At 43.7% G+C, this 21,104-nt stretch overlaps 1 protein-coding gene across 4 annotated transcripts in view; it reads right to left on the bottom strand.

The window, feature by feature from the left end:
• Window positions 1–17,750, bottom strand: part of Atp10a (ATPase phospholipid transporting 10A (putative)) — a 173,662-nt gene extending 155,912 nt beyond the window's left edge. Inside the window, 2 exon segments of one of the 4 annotated variants that reach the window (NM_001439845.1) lie at window positions 15,039–15,595; window positions 17,710–17,750. In NM_001439845.1, coding sequence (NP_001426774.1) covers window positions 15,039–15,499 — 461 coding nt within the window. In that variant the 5' untranslated portion in view covers window positions 15,500–15,595; window positions 17,710–17,750. 4 annotated transcript variants of the gene reach the window in all.
• Window positions 17,751–21,104: the final 3,354 nt, after the last annotated feature.

Genomic DNA, 21,104 nt, shown 5'->3' with positions numbered 1-21,104 from the left:
AGCTTGGACTACATGGTAAATTCTAAATCCTCCAAGGCTAAATAAGTGAGAGAAACACTTTCTTAAAACAAACAAACAAACATAAACCAAGGTATATTTACAAAATAAGTCATCATATACATAACACTATTGAACTGCTAATTCAAATAGCTTTTACTTTTTCAAAAGATTTGATCCTAGTCACCACTGTTATAACCTGGGATTGTGTACAGCCCCCAGCGTCTTCCTGACATTATGTGTTGTCCATACTCTACTGTGCTCCATGATAAAGCTACATGAGCTAAGGATAGCCTTGTCTTGGCTGGAAGATCATTTAGATCACATTGAAGACTGGTCACACTGTGATGTCAAGGTCTTAGTAAAACGAAAATTGCAGTACGGCCAGGAAGAGCTGCACTGACCATAAGTACGCCTGCCTGTCAGATGATCTCTACCCTTTCTGTGTTCAGGTCCTTATTCCTCACAGAACATGGAGGGGCTTCTATCTGCTTGGAGAGTATACTCCTCAGGTTTAAATGAGGAGAGTGGATATAAAAAGCAGCAACTTTCCAGCACCTACCTGCTGGCAAGGGTTCTGCTTCACAGAGATTTTAATTATCTCTGACTAATTTAAGGTAAATAAAATAATTCCTTATAACCATGTAAAACCAACTTGGTCTGCAAAGTATTCCAAAATATAGTATCTCCAGTGGAAGAAAGGCCAGAGAATTTGTATGGGACAATGTACACAAATTCTACTTCAGCAAATGCAAACCAACTAAGCTTAGAAGGCTAAGGATATTCTAAAAATGTAGAAATCAAAATAGCATCTGCGATTTTTCCTGTAAGTTATTTCACTCTGCTATATATAGCAAGGAGGTCTTGAACAAATAAGCCTGCTGGGTTCCCCTGTTCCAGGAACCCAGCAGGAAGAAGCTGGCCACCACAAACTCCGAAGGGCAAAGAGCCTGCAGGTCCCACCATCTCAATCTCCCATAGCCCAGAAATACAGATGTGTGGCTAAGCTCTGCCTCCAGAACGTTCTTCCCCAAATGCTTTGTAATAATGATGTTCAGAAGTGGGACTGTCTCAAACAGAACAAGAACATCATATTCCGCAGTTGTGGCTCACGAGCATCAAGTCCCAGGAAGTATGGAAGTCACTGTGACAACTAAATATTTGGTCACACACCTGAGAGTGTCACCCCTCTAGAGTAAGACTACCTGAACACTCTCCTCAGGAAAGACAGAACCTGCAGAGGTTGGTAGTCACCATAATAAATGATGGGCCCAAGCTAGACCATGGGAGCTTCATCTATAAGAATTACATTAGAAAGAGCAACACCATCTATGAATCCAGTCATTAAGTAGAAAATATGTAAGATAAGCCTGAAATAAAGACCAAAGGAAATGATGGGGGGTTATAGCAGAAAGCTTTTGAAGTCAAGCCAAATGTTTCCCGTTAACTGAAGAGTATCAGTTACAAAAATATCTTCGGAGAAGGAAAGGCATATAGCTAGGTAGCATGTTGCTTGCCTACCATGTACAAAGGCCTGGGTTTAACTTGAAACACAGATAGGTAGGTAGATAGACAGACAGACAGATAATTGATCCATCTTTACTTAACTCAAACCTATTACTTATTTTAAGTCTCTAAATTCATAATAATAAAGGTTTAAATGAAATAATCCCTAGAAAAGAAAGTAGCTGACTGCAAACTGGAGCAAGCGTTGTTGGTGGGAGTGCAACAGTAAGTATGGAAATCAGTCTGAAGTTTTCTGAAAGCTAGAAGTAAGTCTACCATATGAGTCAGCTATGTACCTAAAGGATTCTATATTCTCTCTATTCATATTCATTCTTCTCTATTCACAATAGCCAGAAAATGGAAACAGTCTAGATGTTCATCAATGGATAAATAGATAATTAAAGTGCTGCACATAGTCACAATTTAATACTATTTAGAGGTTAAGAATAACGACGTTATGAAGTTCTAGAGATGAATGGATGCAGCTGGAAATAGTGATTTAGAGTGAAGTAACCCTGACCCTGAAAGACTAACATCGTATATTCTCTATCATATGTGGTAGGTGCTAGCTCTGAACCTTTCGATATGTGTTTAAATTAAGAGCACACATAGAACCCAGGAAACCAGTAAGAAACAGGAGGTAGGTACCTTGTAAGGACTGGTAGATGGTAGCTGGCATGAAAGGGGAATGGGGATTAATAAAGTAAGAAGGGATAAGTAGGATGGCGGATGGAAGGGCAGGCTAAAAAGAAGATGGCGCCAGATAACTAACACTGAAGACTCTTGAAAAACCCAAATAGAAACATCCTACACAAAAACCACACACACACACACACACACACACACACACACACAAACACACACAAACACACACACACAAACACACACACACGCAAACACACACACACAAACACACACACGCGCGCACACACACACACAAACACACACACACACGCAAACACACACACACACACATGAACACACACACACAAACACACACACAAACACACACACAAACACACACACACAAACACACACACACAAACACACACACACACGCAAACACACAAACACACAAACACACACATACCCAGAGTTTTAGTGAATTTACTCTATATTTTGGGGGTGATGTTAATTCTCCTAGATACCATGGGCTTGCAAATAAGAAGCCAAATGTTAGGAATGCATTACTTCTTTTCATTTTGTTGGTCAGTAACATCCAATAGACCCCAAACTACAGGCTATTGCCATTGTTCGTGATTATCCTACAGAACTTAATGGTGAGACCCTACTGTGAAAATCCCACACATTCATGGCAGAGAATGTGGAGAAATCAGGCTGGTACTGAACTGGAAACTTCATGCCTACTGGCTAGCTTTCACAGTATTGAAATGCTCACTTACCTATCTGCAAGCTGTAAAAGCGACCAGCCTGGCAAAGCATGCCATCTAGTGCAAAAGTGGCATGAATATTATGGGGCCAACCAACAACTTTATAATTAGATTTAAGGCCCACTTCACAAGGTCAACTTATGCCAGCTGTTACTAATAGGGCCAAGAATCTGAGGCCAGGAATGTCATAGACCTTAGGAAAGAGCCTACTGCTATTACTCTGCTAAACAGACATAGTATTAAATAGACTCCTAATGACTTGTTAGGGCAATAGATTAGTGCATCTCTCAACCCTCATCAGAGAAGCTTCTTTTTGCAGTAGATGGTGCTTCACACCAAGGCCCAGAACTCGTCAACATGCAAAGAATACGAGACTGTAGAGTGCTCACCAGTCCACAAGACACGTGCGTCACACACTCCTCCTCTCAAGGCTCAGTGATCCTCTCATTGAGGTGGGTAGAATGACTGTGACTGCCGTGGATGGCTACATGGAAACAGTGCTTTCCAGTCCCAACAGAGCAGCTGAACATATTAATTGTGACAATGGCTGTGAGAGCGCACATGCTATGAAAGCCAGGTAAACTCCCTGCATGGAAAGAGGCAGAGGCTACGCATGGCACGCTCAGATGAGGAGCTGTAGAGGGATAGCAGTTGGGAAAGGCAGTCAGTTTTCTTCAGGAAAGTGTCTCCTGAAGATGCTACCAATGCGCTAGCGAATGTTCTTACACGAATTCACATACTGGTAGCAGTAAGTGGATCCTGGGGGAGGAGTGGGAAGAGTGGTAAACAAGAGCTGGAGGAGAGGGAATGGAAGATGGATTTTATTTAAACACATTATATACTTGTATGGAATTCTCATTCAATAGAGTGAAGCCAAAACACAATGTAAAATGTACCTTGGTCTTGCATGCTAGGGAAGTATGGCCTTGCTGGAAGGAAGTATGTCACAGGAGGTAACGTCTGAGTTTATAGTCTCACTCCACTTCTAGTTTGCTCTCTGTACTTCATTCTTACAGTTAAAGATGTGATCTCCCAGCTTTCTTTTCCTGCCACCACACCTGCCTCTACCCTGCCATGACAGTCTCTTACTGCTCTAGAACCATAAGTCAAAATAAACATTCTCTTAAGTTGCTTTTGAGCATGGTGCTTTACCATAGCAACAGGGGAAAAAAAGCTACATATAAAGAATTCCAAAAACTAAATACTAATACTCCCTCCTCCCACAAATAATCCAGTCTGGAAATCGATAATAAACTGAATAGCCATATCACAAAGAAGAAATATAAGGGCTGGAGAAATGGCTCAGTGGTTAAGAGCACTGACTGCTCTTCCAGAGGTCCTGAGTTCAAATCTCAGCAACCACATGGTGGCTGAGGGCCATGTGTAATAAGATCTGACACCTTCTTCTGGTGTGTCTGAAGACGGCTACAGTGTACTAGTAGTATAGTAAATAAATAAATCTTTTTTAAAAAAGAAATAAATATATATAAACGATCAATAAATATTTGAAAGGCACACCACGTCTTTAGGAATCAGGGAGACACAAAATTATAGTTGCTTTGGGAGTCCAACTTCTCCATGGTCAGAATGGCTGTCATCAACAAAAAGAATGACATCAAATGCTGCTTAGCATTTGGAATAAAAGAAACTTTATAGACTGCTGGGTGGAGGTGGTAGCAGTAATAATTAGTGCTGCTACTGTGGACAGCAACACGCAGGTTCCACAACAGGCTGTGCTATCCCCGGCTACTCACTCTTAGAGGTATATCTAAAGGATCCTAAGCCAGCACAGAGATACCTGCACATCCATGTTTATTCACAAAACTAAAACATGGGAGCCTAGATGTTCCCCAGCAGATGAATGGATAAAGAAAATGTGGTGCATAATACTTAACTGTAAAGGAGAATGATATTGGATCCCTGGAACGGCTTGATCTTCCGGGGCTAAGTGGTGAAAGAACAAGACATGTCATGTTCTATGGAATACATGTCGCAGGAAAGCAAGGACTAGTTAGGGAGAGGAGAGAGGCCAGCAAAAGAAAGGGGGAGAGAGGATATGAAATCAGGATCAAAAAGAGAACGAAGAATAACCAGGCGGAGTGGCTCATGCCTTTATCCCTATACTCAGGAGACAGAGGCAGGCAGAGTTCCAGGCGAGCCTGAACTAAAGTGCCAGGAAAGCCAGGGCTAAACACATGAAGGGGGGGGGAGGGATAAACAAAAAACATTATAATCTAATTAATGTTTTGAAGCTGGAAATAAGGGCTTTCCGGTGGAGTGCCCAGCATCAGGAAAAAAAGTATTAAATTCATGGCTTTATTCAGACACCAGTTTCCATTTTGAGTCTTTGTAGTAAAACTGGAGGAATGAGGAAATGGTAACATTAGCTCAAAGTGAAGAAAAAGCTCAGTGATAGAGTAAGCCCTGGTTTCAATACTCAGCATCACACAGGGGGACTAGGATGGTAGAAAATGAACTGGATACAGCACGTCTGCACTGCATTTATAACTTGCCTGTGAGTCTAAAGTTATTTCAGCACAAAGTTAGTAAACTTAGCAAGCTAATTGTTTCTCATAGGAAGACAAAAGAGATAACAACGCCAAGTACTTCTGGTGTTTTGGGGTGTTTTGTTTTGTTCTGTTTTGTTTCTACTTGAGCTGTACAAAGTAACAACTCCCTGTAAGTAAGAACCATCCACACATTCCAGCAACTCAGGAGGTGCAGGGAAGGTCCCCAAGCATTGCCCTGTCACACAGCATCAAGGGAACAGCATGTGTCTCTAAGTGAAGATACCACCTATGAACATAGTTTTGGCCAAAGCAAATTTAAACATGAGCCTGATGACGCTCTAAGGTAATATCCAGAAACACGGTAAGAAAACTACAGGTGTCCCCAGCAAGCCACAGGCCCTACAGCACAAACAGCCCCATTGCTGAAAATAAACTCTAAAGTCAAACCAAGAGAAATGGGCGGGAGAGGGCTTATAATAGCAATTTACATACTGAAAGGTTTAGCAGCTAATTGCAACCAACAGCCTTTATGTGGATCTGATTCAAACATACAAATTGAAAACAATCCACTTAAGATCTGTGGATATTCAAACTGGGCTAGTTAATAATTTAAAGAACCTAAGAATTTTAGGAATGATAATGGTATTTGTAGGTTCATTTACTACAACCGTTTGTTTTGTTTTGTTTTGTTTTAAATCATCTACAGATGAAATGTTACGATGACTGAGAGTTCTTCCAAAATAAGTGGATGGTGATACAGAGGATTATGTTTATGGGACCACGCTGTACTACGTAGGGAGATCTTGTCTCCGAAAGCTGAGAAAGTGGGAGCATAAACAAAACAACTCTGGCCATATTACAGTAGCTTCAGAGGCTACAGAGGCATGGGCTCACATCCTTCTTTTCTGGCTAACACTATTTCCCTGAGTAACACTAGAGGTGTAAACAGCTTTGCCACTCCTTAGGAGTTCAATTACCATATGAAAGGTGAAAGAATCTGGGCTTTCCAGAGGCCCATTAAAACAAAGCTGCCTCCCCCCAGTCAAAAGAATACAATCCCAGTTCTACCTCTAGGCCCCAAAACAACACACTACTTTCCCCTTTTTAAAAAAGTAAAATCAGGGAGGCATGCTTGTGGGAGAGACCTCTATCAGGGACTCAAAGCTCTGAAGAGGAAGAAACAAGCTCACCAGAAAAGAGAAAGGGATGCAGGCACATGGAGGTAGAAGGGCAGTAGGAAATCAGGATACTGAGCATGGCATTGTAGAAGGAATGAAAAACAATAGGAGAGTATTCTGTTCTTGGCTCTACTGAAACAACAGCCACAAAGATCAGTGAATGCAGGTTAGAAGTAACCCTGGCTCCCTGAGCAACTGAGAATACAGGAAATGAAACAGGACAATTCCGATAGGTAAGTGGGTAGGTGGGTAGGTAGGTAGGTAGGTAGGTAGGTAGGTAGACAGACAGACAGATGGATGGGCAGATGGATGGACAGACAGGCAGACAGACATGATTTAGGTCACACAGCAGACTGAAGACAAAGTCAAACATAGAAGTGTATCTCAGTTGTAGAACACTTAGAATGTGTAAGACTAGGTTTAGTCCCCTGTAGCAGGAAATTAAAAAAAAAACATAACTCAGATAAGATGTAGGGAAGTAATAACTTAGATAGGGTTTGAATAAGGGAGAGATGGTGATCAAGCGCCAAGGTCCCATGCACAGTGGAGTTCATCGATGATATACTTTACTGCTGCCCCCAGGTTAGCCTATTGATCTCTGCTGCCTACAGCTGAAACGATGGTTGATTTAAAAAGACAGCTATAGAAAGTCAAAAGTGGGAGAGAGAGGCTTGGCCTGACCTTAGGGAGGACCATGTTTATTCATGCTGAAGGGGCATCTTATCACCCACAAGCACAGGTAACCAAAACACATACAGGGGAAGGTGGAAGACCGCACCTTATATGGGGCAGGAAAGACTTCTGTAGTCCACAAGGGATACAGAGAAGGGAAGTCCTTCAGAAGAAAAGTATCATTCCCTAACTCTGACAGAACAGACAAGCGTGGAGAGAAAGAGAGAGAGAGACACTAATTTTTATGGCTGTCATATAACCTTATGTTATCTCCCATCCTATAGTATTCTGTGTATGTTGTCAAAGTTACACCTAAAAAGAGTAAATCAAAACAAGTAAAGTTTATTTAATGTGTAATAATATTCAAAACCAGATATATGTTTAAAATTGGTTATAAAAGATTGAATGCTTGAGTAAATTGGTTTAAATTTAAAACACTTGCATAGCAGGAAAGTCCCAGGCTCAGGCAGTTCTCTTGGGTGGAGAATTATCCCTCCAGAGTACACTGAATGATAGCTCCATTATAGGACAAAGAGACATGGGAAAAAGATCTGCCAGGAGTCTGCTGCTTTTGCTTCAGGATGCTTAGGCCTGGCCACCTTTGGCTATGCAGGTCTGACCAGCTACGGTCATATAGGCCAAAGCAGGGGAGAAGAAAACAAAAAATAAAACCTTATCTAAAGACAAATTACACCCCATGTCTCACATGACAAAGGGTTGGATTCTCTAGCTCAGTGGAGGATCTCAGGCTCTGCACCCACAACTTAAATGTCTCAAGCAACAGAGAGGCAAAAAACAATTCCTCTGCCCTCAGTGTTTCCCAAACTGACATAAGGAGATGCTGTGAACAGGGAAACCTTGTACCTAAGCCTATCACCTAATTAGTATGAAACCACATGACAATTCAACGTGTCATGTCCTTTACCCTGGCATTCAATTCTTCCTCTTAAAAAAAGATAATTTGAGGGACTCTATACTAACCATCCACGTTCCCTCGTTAAAGGTCATCTATTTTTAAGTAGAATGGTGTTATGAAATATGCTTACTGTTATCAGTACATGGAGACCTAAAGATTTGCCCATGGGCAAAATGAGTAAAGAATTGGCTCTAGCCTTCCTTGTTAATTCAATCTATAATGTAAATTATTTATTACAGATGTGATATGGCTGATTGCTTTCCTCTGTTGGCTAAGTGTACAGAATGGGAATGTCGATTTTTATAAAGGTTCTCTTGGTGGGGTTAATTCTGAAAAACTCTGTAAATCATTTACTCTTGACATGGCACTTACTTGGGTAGTGACTCAGGATGCTCTAGGACAGTGGTTAAAAACCTGTGGGTTTCGACCCCTTGGGAGTAGAATGATCCTTTCTTAGGGGTCATATCAGATTTTCTCCACATCAAATGTTTACATTACAATTGGTAAAAGTAGCAAACTTACAATTATGAAGCAGCAATGAAATAATTTTATGGTTGGGAGTCCCCATAATATGAGGTGTATTAAGGGTCACAGCACTAGAAGAGTTGAGAACCACTGTTCTAGATTGTTCTAGATAAGTAACTATTGAGGAAAAAGCAAGACAGTCACTGTCTCTGGGAGTAAACTTTTAAAATTAAAATTGAAAATAATTCTTTTGGGGAGAATACAACTTAAAATTAAATCATCTCTTTTTTTTTTCCTTTTCTTTTTTTCAGAGCTGGGAACCGAACCCAGGGCCTTGCACTTGCTAAACAAGCACTCTACCACTTAGCTAAATCCCCAACCAATCATCTCTTTTCATAGCTTGACATATAAAATGTGTTTACAATACAGCCTTGGGTATAACAATTTGATGTCATGTTTTTCAAATACCAGATATGGTCATTTAAGGTGACAGTAAGATATTTAGCTTATCAAATTGTGTCTGGTTTGTTCATTAAATAACAGCTATATTGTTAATATTTAATAATATTTAAGACAAATACGCAAAGTTCATCATATGTGAAAGCAAAAGATGTCACTTAAACATTATTGTGGTTTGAATAGATATGGTCCCCAGACTCATGTTTAAGTACTTGGCCCATAGGTAGTGTTGCTATTAAGGCGGAGGCTTGTTGGAGTAGGTGTGTTCCTATTAGAGGAAGTGTGTCACTGTGGGGGCAGGCTTTGAGGTCTCCTATGTTCAAGCTAGACCTAGCGTGGCACAGTTTCCTTCAGCTACCTATGAACCAAGACGTAGAACTCTCTGCTCCTCCGGTATCATATCAGTCTGAATGCTGTGGGAATGCGAACACTATGACTAAACCTCTGAAACTATAAGTCACCCCCAATTAAATGTTTTCCTTTGTAAGAGTCGCCGTGGTCATGGTGTTTCTTCACAGCACTGAAACCCTAATAAGCCAGGCACTTACTGTTCAGATTCATTCCTTGGATGCAGACTCTATTTACAAAGCTTCCAAAGTACTCGTTTCTTGTTCCTTCCTTACAGGAGTCTGATGTTAACAAACACCTAATAATAGAACTTCTACAGAAGTCTGGTATATGGTCAATTGTACAACTGAGTTTAACTCATGTTAATCTCAATGTGAAAGTTTTCCTCATATATCCTTATCTCTTAATATTCCCCGCAAAGTTGTACAGTTATAATCTCTTGGCTTATGTTCTATATCTCTGTCAACTATTAGGTTTTTATCATAACCCCTTGGATGGGACCTCCTCTTAATTGCTCCTCCCCTTATCACCCTACTATCAGCCATGAAGCAGTCACCAAGAGATAAAAATAGTTCGGAGACCACTAAAAAGGTACTAATGAGACACGGTCCATCCAACTCATCGATGTTCTTGCCACTCTGGACATTGATTTAGGGACTCAGGATGCAAACAGCTGGACAGAAGCCTTCTTTGCATCAATTAACCTTTCTGTCTCACTAGCTCACATCAGCCTAACAGCCTTCAGGACCATCTTGACTCCTTGATGGATACAGTACTCCAAAAGTACAAAGCATTCCATCTATTGCTAAGGACAGGATGTATGTCCTCCTCAAGCAATGCTGCTTTAATAATATTTAGTATTATTAAACCAGGCAAGAATTCCTCTGTTACCCTCCCACTCTGGCTCCTTATTATTCTCATACCTATGGTTTTACCCTGCCTTTAAAATGTTTTACTTATTGAATTTTACTCTCTACCCAAAGAAAATGTACCATATAGGCTCTCCCAATAGCTCTCTTCCTACAAAAGCTCCATATATTCCTAATATGTCTACAAAAAAGGACCTTTAAAATGCTGTGGCAAAACTCTGGCTAAAAGGAACCCTTTTTACTGTAAAGCCCTTTACACTGTAAATTCTTTATATTGTCCCTCTATTTTCTCCTCTGAGGCTTTAAAGCTCCCTGCTACTTCTATTAGCTCATTGTGGTGCAACAATCCTGCCCATGGGAGCAGTCACAGTCACCCCAAATCAACTCTATGCCCACTTTCTCCCACCTCTGTTCCACCCTATCCCTCAGACTTCCCAGGAAATCTGTTTGACTCTGTAAGCAAACCATCTGCTTGGAGCCTTGTCATAACTATTTCCTGAGTCTCTTTAGGAATGTAGGATGGCAATCATCTGATCCATCATAGCCCATCGAGTTAAGACTCTCCCCCAGCTACATGACCAGAAGACCCTGAGGCACCCACTCTGACTCTCCTCATCAGAAAGCAGCGATAATAACACCTGTCCTGCATTTCTTTATATCCTTTCATAGTTATGAATGACAGTTTCCTGTTCAAGGTCTATACACCTAGCTTCTCTTGCAGACTACAGAAGTCACTTCTGCCCCATATGAGGCCACCTCCCATCTTCCCTTGGAGACATCTTGGCCATCTCATACATGAGTGACATGATCCCATCTCTGTGCATAAACATGGTCCTACCTAGGGTCAGACAAAGCCTCTCTTTGTTTCTGACTGGTCTATCTACAACTGTGTCTCCTTGATAAGCTAACAACTGAGCAGCTTCCAGACATTAAGTAAAAGGGTGGGTCTTTCTGTTCCTTTACCACATCTCACAGTGGCATAGCCAACCTTCCTTACCTGCAGGTTACACATCTAAGCCCCAACCAACCTTGAACTAAATTTAAACAATACAAAATAGCAATGCATTACACAGTATTTTCAATGAATTAAGTATTAAGTCATCTAGAGTCAATTTAAAGTAGCCAGAAGGATGTGTGAAGGTTTGATGCAAAGAACTACACACTTCACACAAGGGACTGAAGCATACTGGGTAATTGGTACCCACATAATCCCTGCTGCACACTTTCCCTGTGGACTGCTATTAGCTATACATTGCAAGAACTCTTACCGTGGACTCCTATCAGGACATACTCTAACAGTGGGCTGTCCAGCTCAGGCTGTCTCTCTCAACCCCTGCCCTAGAAACAGATATTTCTCAAGCCCACAAAGTGTGGCTCAGGGGATCTCCCTAAATAGTCTTCAATTCACTAGAGGATAAAATGTGTTCAGAACATAGACAATGACTGCTTAACATGCACTGCCTAGAAAGCTGCACTCCTGATAAGCACTATAAAGGATTCTCAGAGCAAGGAGATCTAGAGTCCTGGCACTGGGAAGTAGATACACGAAATGCCATATAAAGAACGACACGTCACTAATTCACCTTCAAGGACCAGGTCCTGGGTAAGGGCTCTCATGCTTTGAGCTCAAAGTACAGTTCAAGCTACTTGATCACTGAGGCAGATGGGTTCCTTAAGCTCTGGAGTCAGGGGCCAGCCTAGGCACCAGACTGAGATTACACATCTCAAACGGAGAGGGGGGAATGCTCTGATTGAATAAATACCTCATTTTGCACTGTAACTGAAGCATGGCACCTGGAATAGGCACAGGAAGACAGACTTCCACATTTTATAGTAGCCTGTGACTTCCTGTGCTTACAAAGATACTAGTCAGACCGACCTAACAGGTCACTACCTGAGCTCACCGAGTGCAGTGACCCATGAGTCAAAGTTCATGTCCATCCTCCCTCCATATGCCTTATAACTCATTCTTGGTCTCTGGATGCCCCGGCCACATGTGCTACCCCATTTACCCCATCTCTAGTGTGAAGCACGCCTAATCCCTGCATGTCTCTGGCCATAATCCCACTGGTTCTTACATGGCAATGCCAATCCTTACCTATCTTCTCTGAGAGTTGTCTCCCAGTAATAACCCAGCATCTCAGCATCAAGAGCCCAGCCCAGGGCCTAGCTCACGGCCCTAACAACAGCCCTTCATGAAACCCAGTTTCCTCTTCCTTCTACCCAAATGTCCTGATAACATCAACCCCAGACTCCTCAGAATGGAAGAAGTTGACCTGTCTTCCCATAACAAGGAAGAAAAGTGGGGCATAAGCCTAACTGCTCTTCCCACAGTTGGGAAGTGATTAAAAGGGGGAGGGGGCAACTTCTGCACTGGAATGATGACAAGGTCAAAGATGGAGGTGAGATACCTGAGGTGAGGCTCCACACACAGCCACCATCTCTCTCAAGCCCATTAAGTACCCAGTGCCTGACCTGGCAGAGAAGGGAAACTTCCAAGGGTGACTAGTACCCTTGTAAGCACAGGAAGTTATTTAAGAATATAACTTAGAGGCAGGGGAGTACAGGGAATATCATAGGCCTCCCTGGAGGCTGTACTAAATGCTCAGGAACCAACTGGGAACCTTAACTTCAGTAGATGTGGTTTTTCTAAGTCAGTTCTCTGCCTTAGTTTTCTCATCCACAAAGCAGGGTTGTTATCAAGAGACGAATGACAAATGGGCAGCACTTCATCAACTGAAAATAAACTATTTCCTAAAGCTCTGAAAAGGAAGCAACTGGAATGACAGGCTGGTTGGAAGTGGGAAGTTCATATTCACAGATGCAGAGACTTGTTAGAGCCCCCACCTTGACGTGTGCAAAGGACAGACACACAGCTGCCTGGCGTTGGAGACACTGAGAGCTTTGTATGAAGGATTCCACACTGGCTTGCTGAGGCTTCTGGTGAACAGGATTCAGGAAATTCCATAGCCCTTCCCATCCACGTCATCAGGTCTGGTGACTAGCCAATGCGCACCTCTCCAGAGCAAGCAATGGGCCTTACCCAAATGTGGGCCATCACATAAGAATCACATCTTTGCTATTTCCTACTCATTCCTGGGCCTATTCCCAGACCTACTAAGTCTAACACACTGAAGAGCTGATACTTTAAAAAAAAAGTGCCAGCAGTTCTTACAAAAAGTTTGAAAACCACAAGCATAGGAATGTGAGAAACCTGTTTGAGGCCCAGACCACTCTGCAGTAGCTGCGAGTCACTTAGCCTCTCAGAGCCTTAACACTGCTCAGGCAGTCAAAACAATCAAGTTGGCCTAGGAGCAAAGCATGGACCTGTATCAAAAACAAAACCCTGACTAGAGAAAGGGATTCCCAGTCTTCTAACTTATCCCAAGGGACAGGTTCATCAACATCACACATATGTGCAAGGCTCAATCTCCTACTGAAAAGCAGAGCTTCTTAGGGTGCTTTCAGGCCTGGTGGAAACTGAACATGAGGAACGTCATCCACCTAGAAGGCCATGTCCAACAAGGTAAGCCAAAGGCAAACAATGAACTGAACTGTAAATGATGGCCAAGACATTGGTTTCTTCAGGGGTGTCCCAGCTGATGGACAGAGAGCTCCAAGATGATCCACCTCCATGTAGATATCCACGTGGGGAATAAAGGGAGAAAGTTTACCAAGAAACCTTGGCTCACATCTGAGCCTTAGGGTTCTGAGAGTAGGAGACTTCCAATGGAAGAAAGTAACTCTGAAGGTCACCAACCTGGGAAGCAGCCCCTCAAGGCCTCTTTTAAACTGGAAACAAGTTTTGGCCAGAGCGGGATAGTGGGAGCCCACATCTTTAACCCCAGCACTCAGGAGGCAGAGGGAAGCAGATCTCTGACTTAGAGGCCAGCCTGGTCTACCTAGTGAGTTGTGGGACAGCCAGGCCTAAACAACAAAATTGTCTCAGAAAACAAAACAAACAAACAAAAAAACAGAAAAGGAAGGAAGGAAGAGAAAGAACTAATGAAAGAGAGGAAAAGAAGAAAGGGAGGAAAAAGGAAGGGGGGAGCCGTCCCAATGTGGTGGCTCATGGCTATACTCCCAGCACGGGGGAGACTGAGGAAGGAAGATCATCAGCAGTTCAATAACAGCCTGGGCTATATTGAGATCCTATCTCAAAAGCATTGCGGAAAGCCGAGGAAGAAGCTTAAGGAAAGGAGAGGCAGAGGAGGAGTGAAGAAGGGAGAGGGACAGGGAGAGGGACAGGGAGAAGGAGCAAGGAGACTAAAAAATGGTACCCAGTCTGAGGCCGGATCACAGTTATAAGTGGATGCCCCGTTGTTTTTGCCTGACCTTCAATCTGGTCTATGCCAGATAAATCAGAACTTTTTGTCCCAAGACAGCAGTTATCTAAGAGTGAGCTATAAACTCCTGTGTGTTGAATGCCATGTAGATTTGCCCAAGGATTGAGGCCAGGACTTCAGGTGATCACATCCTAGGCATAAGCCCAGGGGCAATGTGGATGAGACTGACCACGTGCAACCAGATGCCAACCATGAGTTTGTTCTGGTTTAGAAGTTGAGTGCTAGTCTGGAACGGGGGACCAATGCACACCTCTGCATCAAGGACGCTGTTGCATCTTTGAGGATGAATGACCTCACCTGGCCCAGGCTACTCCCCGGGCTACCCTGGTCTCGTGCAAGTCACACCCAATACTCTTTTTCTGGATGCTCAGTTTGGCTCACCTGCTGAAGACAAGGCAGCCCAGGTGGTTGATTTCGTGGTCCGAACGGTGGCGGCTGTAGTCCTCCCACAGGTCCTTGATGGCAGTGACCGCCAGAATAAAGAGCACAGGCGCCAGTGCCAGGACCGGCTGGAAAGCGTTCACTGCCGGCACAAAGTTGAGTAGCGCGATGAAGACGAAGTACACATTGGCTAGGCGGTGGAACTGTTCGAAGAGATTCTTGGGCAAGAAGGACAGCAGAGTGTACTTGGTGGTCTTGAGGCGGTTGTCGGCCAGGTGCTGGATGCAGCCGCGCATCAGCAGCCGTTCGCCCTTGGAGGCTCCGGCAGTGGAGTCTTCGGTGCCCAGGGACGGCAGCAGGTTGGAGCGCACCGTGCGCGTCCGGCCCTCCCAGCGCCTTCGTCGAGGACGCCGCCGCCCCGGGGATGCGGGCTCTTCGGCCGCCGCGGACTCCCGCTCCATGGCCGCGTGTCGCCGCGCCCGGCTCCTCTGCCGCTCGCGCCAGCCTCCTAGGTGATCATTGCCCGCCACCCGGGCGCGGCAGCACGGGTTCCCCTCCTGCGGGACGCACAGAGACCACGGTCAGCGTGCCGCGCCCCGCCCAGTCCGCCCAGCCCGCCCAGCCCGTCTAGCCTTCTAGGTCTACTAGTCCCCGCCGGGCGGGAGGTCGCGGGCGGGCCCTGCGCTCTGCCCCTCGCAGTCCCCTCCCGCCACCCAGGCGGCCTGGGCGGTTTCCGCCGAGGTGGCTCCTCTGCCCCGCCCTCACTCAGATTCAGATTGGGCGGATAGCGGGAAACAAAAAGAGCCGGCGCTGGAAACTTTAGAGAGCTTTACTTTCGTTTCTCTGAGGCATCCAGTTTAGTCCCAGAGACTTTGCAAACTCACTGAGCCGCAAATAAAAGACGAAGACTTCAGGGTTGAGAATCAGGACGCCCCATCCCTCCTAGCCCGCGTGCTCTCACTAAAGCAGACAGACTTGATCCTGGACCAGGAAATGGTGTCTGGAGATCAGAATTAGGACCTCCTCAAGGCTGGGTCACTTGGAGTTAAAACTCCAGAATCCCTGGTATACCAATTTTCCACTTTTCAAATTATGTTTTGGAGACCGCATTGCCACCTAAGAACTCTCCATAAAGTCACTATTTCTGTCCTTCTACAAAGAAAACATTACCCTACTGTCCAGCCTGCACTTACTTTGAGTTTTGTTTTGTTTTTTTTTTTTTGTTTTTTTTTTTTTTTTTTTTTTTGGTGAACCAGAAATATTCTTTTTTTCTAGCATTATCATCAACTTTCTTTGTTCCCCAAGTAGGATTTTCTTCTTATTTCTTCATAAAAGAGAAGATTATAATATACATCCAAAGTGACATTTGAGTTACTGTTTCTCTGCCCGGTGAAGGACTGAGATTCCCTAAGCAGCTCTGATCTGGGGATCTAGAAATAGACCATACAGAGAGGGAGGCTGATGGGCAGCTGAGGGAATATGAGGAAAGGGTTTCTTTCCTGTAGATGGGAGCGAGGAGTTTATATACATTGAATACTGGGAGACTGAAGTTGACTTTGGAAGGAGCTGGGAAGCACCCTACAGGTGAAGTAAGGTCCCACAGCTTCCACTCTGTGTGCCTCCCTTAACAGATACAGAGATGAGAAATGGGGATATTTTTAGTCTGGGAGGGCATGACTGGGGGAACTAAATGAGAAATAGCTAGTATTCTGTGTCCAGATTTGAGGTCCTTCAACTCTTCCTTTAACAGGCTAGCCCCTCCTTTCTCGCCTTATCTCAGCAACATTTGCTAGCCCTGGGTATTTCCTCTAAGGGTCCTGATCTGGCTTTACTCAAATCTCTTGTCTTCTCCTATCCCTCTTTTTGGGTGGTCCAAACTTTGTGCTCCTTGGTTTACATGTTACCCAGCTATAGGAGGTCTCATCATTGACCAAGCCCGCAGAATACACTAGAATCCAGCATTAGAAGAGTAAAGTAATAGTTACAAAAGAAAGGAAGGAGATGAAGGGAGGGGAGGAGGGAGGGAGGGAGGGGAAGAGAGGAGAGGAGAGGAGAGGAGAAGAGGAGAAGAAAAGAGGAGAAGAGAAGAGAAGAGAAGAGAAGAGAAGAGAAGAAAAGAGAAGAGAAGAAAAGAGAAGAGAAGAGAAGAGTTCCCTTAAATTCCTACTCCCAGTAAGAGGTTCAAATTAGAAGGGTGAAAGTCAGATCAGAAAAACACTGGGCTAAATTGTCTGCATTTTCCCAAGAGAATTTTATCTCAGAGTAGACAAGAAGCATCCTAAACAGGATTAGGAGCAAATCTAGTCCTTAACACCTATGACTTTGCTTTCAATTCCATCACCTAACCCAGTGGAGTTCCAGGTCTGCCAGTTCCTCTGTTCTTTGGCTGTCTCTTGTCTTTACAGGTATTCCAGCACTGCCCGAAATCCTTCAAGTCAGTCTACCACCTTTTAAGATCTGTGCTTCAATTCAGTCCCCACTGTCAGAGTAGTTACATGAGCACTTCATTTCATTTCCTTACCCGGAGCTCCTAGGACTCCCCCGTTGCTTTCAAAGTCAAATGTTGACTCCTCAGGCAAAGGTCCCTTAAGGCCCTAGGGGAACTGGCACCAGCTGGTTTAACTCTGCCCCTTCTAGTCCCTGCCAACCCCAGGGTGAGAGGTCTCCTTACCCTTCTCAGAATAGACCGTGTCCCTCCTGTCTACATTCCATGCTAAGATTCCAAGATTCTGTGAGTCACACTACCCCACCAGTCTGGAATCTTCCCCCACATGCTCTTAACCAATCCAAATTCAGTATCTCCAATTGGGCTTAACTCATCTAGTCTCCCAAAAGTTCCACATACATGCATGCATGCATGCATGCACCCACATGCATTGTAGGACTTTTGAGCATAGACATTGTCCACCAGAATAATTCATAGACCCAAGGTTGACCAGACAAGAACAAGGCTGTGATGTAGCCTGATCAGTGCTTGTCACCCAAATCTCTGTACTTTATATGACACCAGGCTGCTGGGTTCTGGGCAGATCACTGAAACCATCTTGTTCAGTAAGCCTTTTTCAACATTGGCATAGTACCTTGGCATTTTGTGGGCAGCAGGAATGAGAAGGAAAACTGTCAAGGTCAAGAAGCTTACTTATGGCACTGACATCCCAACAGGAAGAGAATGCAACCAACAATAAATCTTTTTTTTTTTTAGGATTTATTTATTTTATTTATATCAGTACATTGCAGCTATCTTCAGACACACCAGAAGAGGACATCAGATCCCATTACGGATGGTTGTGAGACACCATGTGGTTCCCAGGAATTGAACTCAGGATCTCTGGAAGAGCAGTCAGTGCTCTTAACTGCTGAGTCATCTCTCCAGCCCCCAAAAATAAATCTTGAGAACCACCCAAGAGTCATAGGTGGGACCCTGTAGAGGTGCAGGAGACATAAGTGAGAGGGAGTCAACAAGGCATGAAACCTGGGTGAGGCAAGATTTGTAGTAGAGCCAGGCAGAGGAGATTATTCTCCACAAAGACCTCAGAGACAGACAGCTCTAGAACTGAATTTAAACAGTCTGTCATTCATTTGGAAACAACCCCCCCCACACACACACGCATACAAGCCTGTGCGGGAGTCTGTGAGAATATTCCATGAACACCACCGTATCCAAGTGTGGTAATCCCTAGAAAGAAGACATAAACATGCTGGAGCACAGAGCACAGGACAGGTAAGCATGCAGCTGCTGCCTCTGTGGAAAGAAGTCCGGAGACTTTCCAACAGCCCTGAGGCTAGGAGCGATGCAGATGTCAAGTATAGGTAGTTATAGCAGCCTAGGTTCAGCAGGAAGAGCTGTGTCTGGAGCTAAGTGAGGGAGCAGAAACAGGATGTTCATAGACATGTGAATCCTGGTGAGAAGTTTGTCATTGGATCCAGGTTTGCAACTCAAGGACTGGAGTAGAAGCAAAGCGGGCAGCATAGTAAGAAGTCACTGCAGGGCAGATAGGGGACAGTGGCTCAGGTAGGTGGTTATGTGGAGGGGGAAGGGGGCTGCTTAGAGCTTAAGGATTTAATATTAGTTAGAATATAAAGGAAAGAACTGCATATGGCCAAGCGGCTGAAATTGAAACTGCCATCTACTGATGTGTCAAGTTGGTGCTGTTATAGCTTTCAAATCTACTGGGAAAGACCAAAGACTTAGATTCAACTCAAATTTAGATTGAGTGAATTTATTCTTACTTCTAGCAGGATGGCAGCCTTAGAGCCAATCAGCATGCCATGCTGAAAGTGGTCGAAAGGAAGGGTTTATAAGGGTAAGTATCAAAGATGTACATTACAGTCATCTATGGAATCCACACCTGGACAAGAAAATGGTTTTATTCCCCTCAGGTGTTTCTCTTTCTTGCTATATAGCAATAAAACGTTCACTTCTTCCCAGTCCCGCAGCAATAAGTGAGTGTACAAAAGCAAAAGGCGAGTTGTTAAATACCTCATAGCAGGAACACCATTATCCCATTCTCATTCTCATCTCACTTGCAGGCTGCTAGGATCTCACAGGCATTCCAGGGCAATGGTCAACAGCTCTTAAGGGATGACTGGTACCGTATTAAGTTTCTTTAGCCATTACAGGGAGTTATGTGCAAATGATTACACAAGTCTGAGCACTCTTGGGGGGGGGAGCATCTCTAATAAATGGGATAGAACAGATTATTTCTGGGCAGGCAATAACACAGTATTATCAGGATAGAGGCGACTGTCACATCCCCATAGGGCAAAGCCACAGGAACAGAGTTGGACAGGAAGGCCAAGGTCTAAGAGGAGGGTTTGCCAGTCAATATACAAGAAGTTGAGAGCGGAGTTGTCAGCATGCAGGGATTCACTACCTTTGTGAGGGACAGGGTTTGAATCTGTATTTGCTGCAGTTGCACAGAAGCATGGATCTCCAAGACAAAAGCGTGGGAGAAGAGGACTGATTTGTACTTTTAATAGATAGAGCATGAGTGCTAAACACAGCAGGATCCAATAGGGCAATAAATTAGGAGGTGGTTTGGAAGTATATCAGCCTGTCCCTGTCAACAGATTTTATATTCAAAGATCCAACCTATCACAGCTACAAAATATTTTGGGGAAAGTGGATTTGCACTGAACATGTACAGATCTATGTCTTTGCTATTATTCTCTGAACAATATAGTCTAACTCTTTCCATAGCATTTCAACAATTTTGGGTATTAGAAAAATCTATGGATGGTTTAAAATACGGGAGTGTGCATAGGTTTTAATAACTATTAGGCAATTTTGAATATAAGAGATTTGAGAATCTGGGGCTTTGGTATCTGCATAGAGGAGGAAGACTGGGGAGCAGATCCTAAAACTAGCATCCTGCATATGTGGAAAGATAACTATGTATTATAGAATTAAGTTAGCAATGACATTTTTATATGTATAAAAAAGGTGATTTCCCCACCCCACAACCCCACACTGCCCCAAGAGGTCCCTTGAGAAAGCTCAAAATCTAAGAAAGTAGGCCTGTGCTATTTTGGAGCAGTTGGGAAAATAATGAGGCCACTGAGTTACAGCATCCTGAACAGGTATGACCTGTATCCAAGCTGGAGATTTACAGGTAGTTTCTCTCCAAACTAGCTTCATATTAATGTCATCAAATGATCTTCTGTTGTTGCCAGATTACATTTAAAACTGCTAGAATGGTTAATCACAGTGACGTGCAGGTTCTAGCACCATGTTTGCTAAAGACTTCTTGGCTGATTATGAGTAGCCAGGTTTAGTCACATCTGTTCTACATCTGTAATGAGCATGAGCCTGCATTCCAGTCAAGTCACTGGGGTTTTCAAGAACACCTGACAGTATAAAAGAAACTCATACAAGTGGGATTTTCCTCTTTATTAGTAAAGCTGCCAAGAAAAGGAGCAAACAAGGAATAGTAGAAATGTTTGCAAGTGTCAGCATGGCTAAATACCCTGGCCCTGATAAGTAGGTGGTATCAGTGTAGATAATATTTCTGTCTCTTCAAGCAGTTGATGCTATGATGAATTAGCAATGCTTATTGTTTTGTTGAT

The sequence above is a fragment of the Rattus norvegicus genome, chromosome 1 (assembly GCF_021556685.1).
Source record: "Rattus norvegicus strain SHRSP/BbbUtx chromosome 1, alternate assembly SHRSP_T2T, whole genome shotgun sequence".
NCBI classification, from domain to species: Eukaryota; Metazoa; Chordata; class Mammalia; order Rodentia; family Muridae; genus Rattus; species Rattus norvegicus.
The sequence above is the reverse complement of the archived record's forward strand: the minus strand, read 5'-3'. Positions and strand labels throughout refer to the sequence as shown.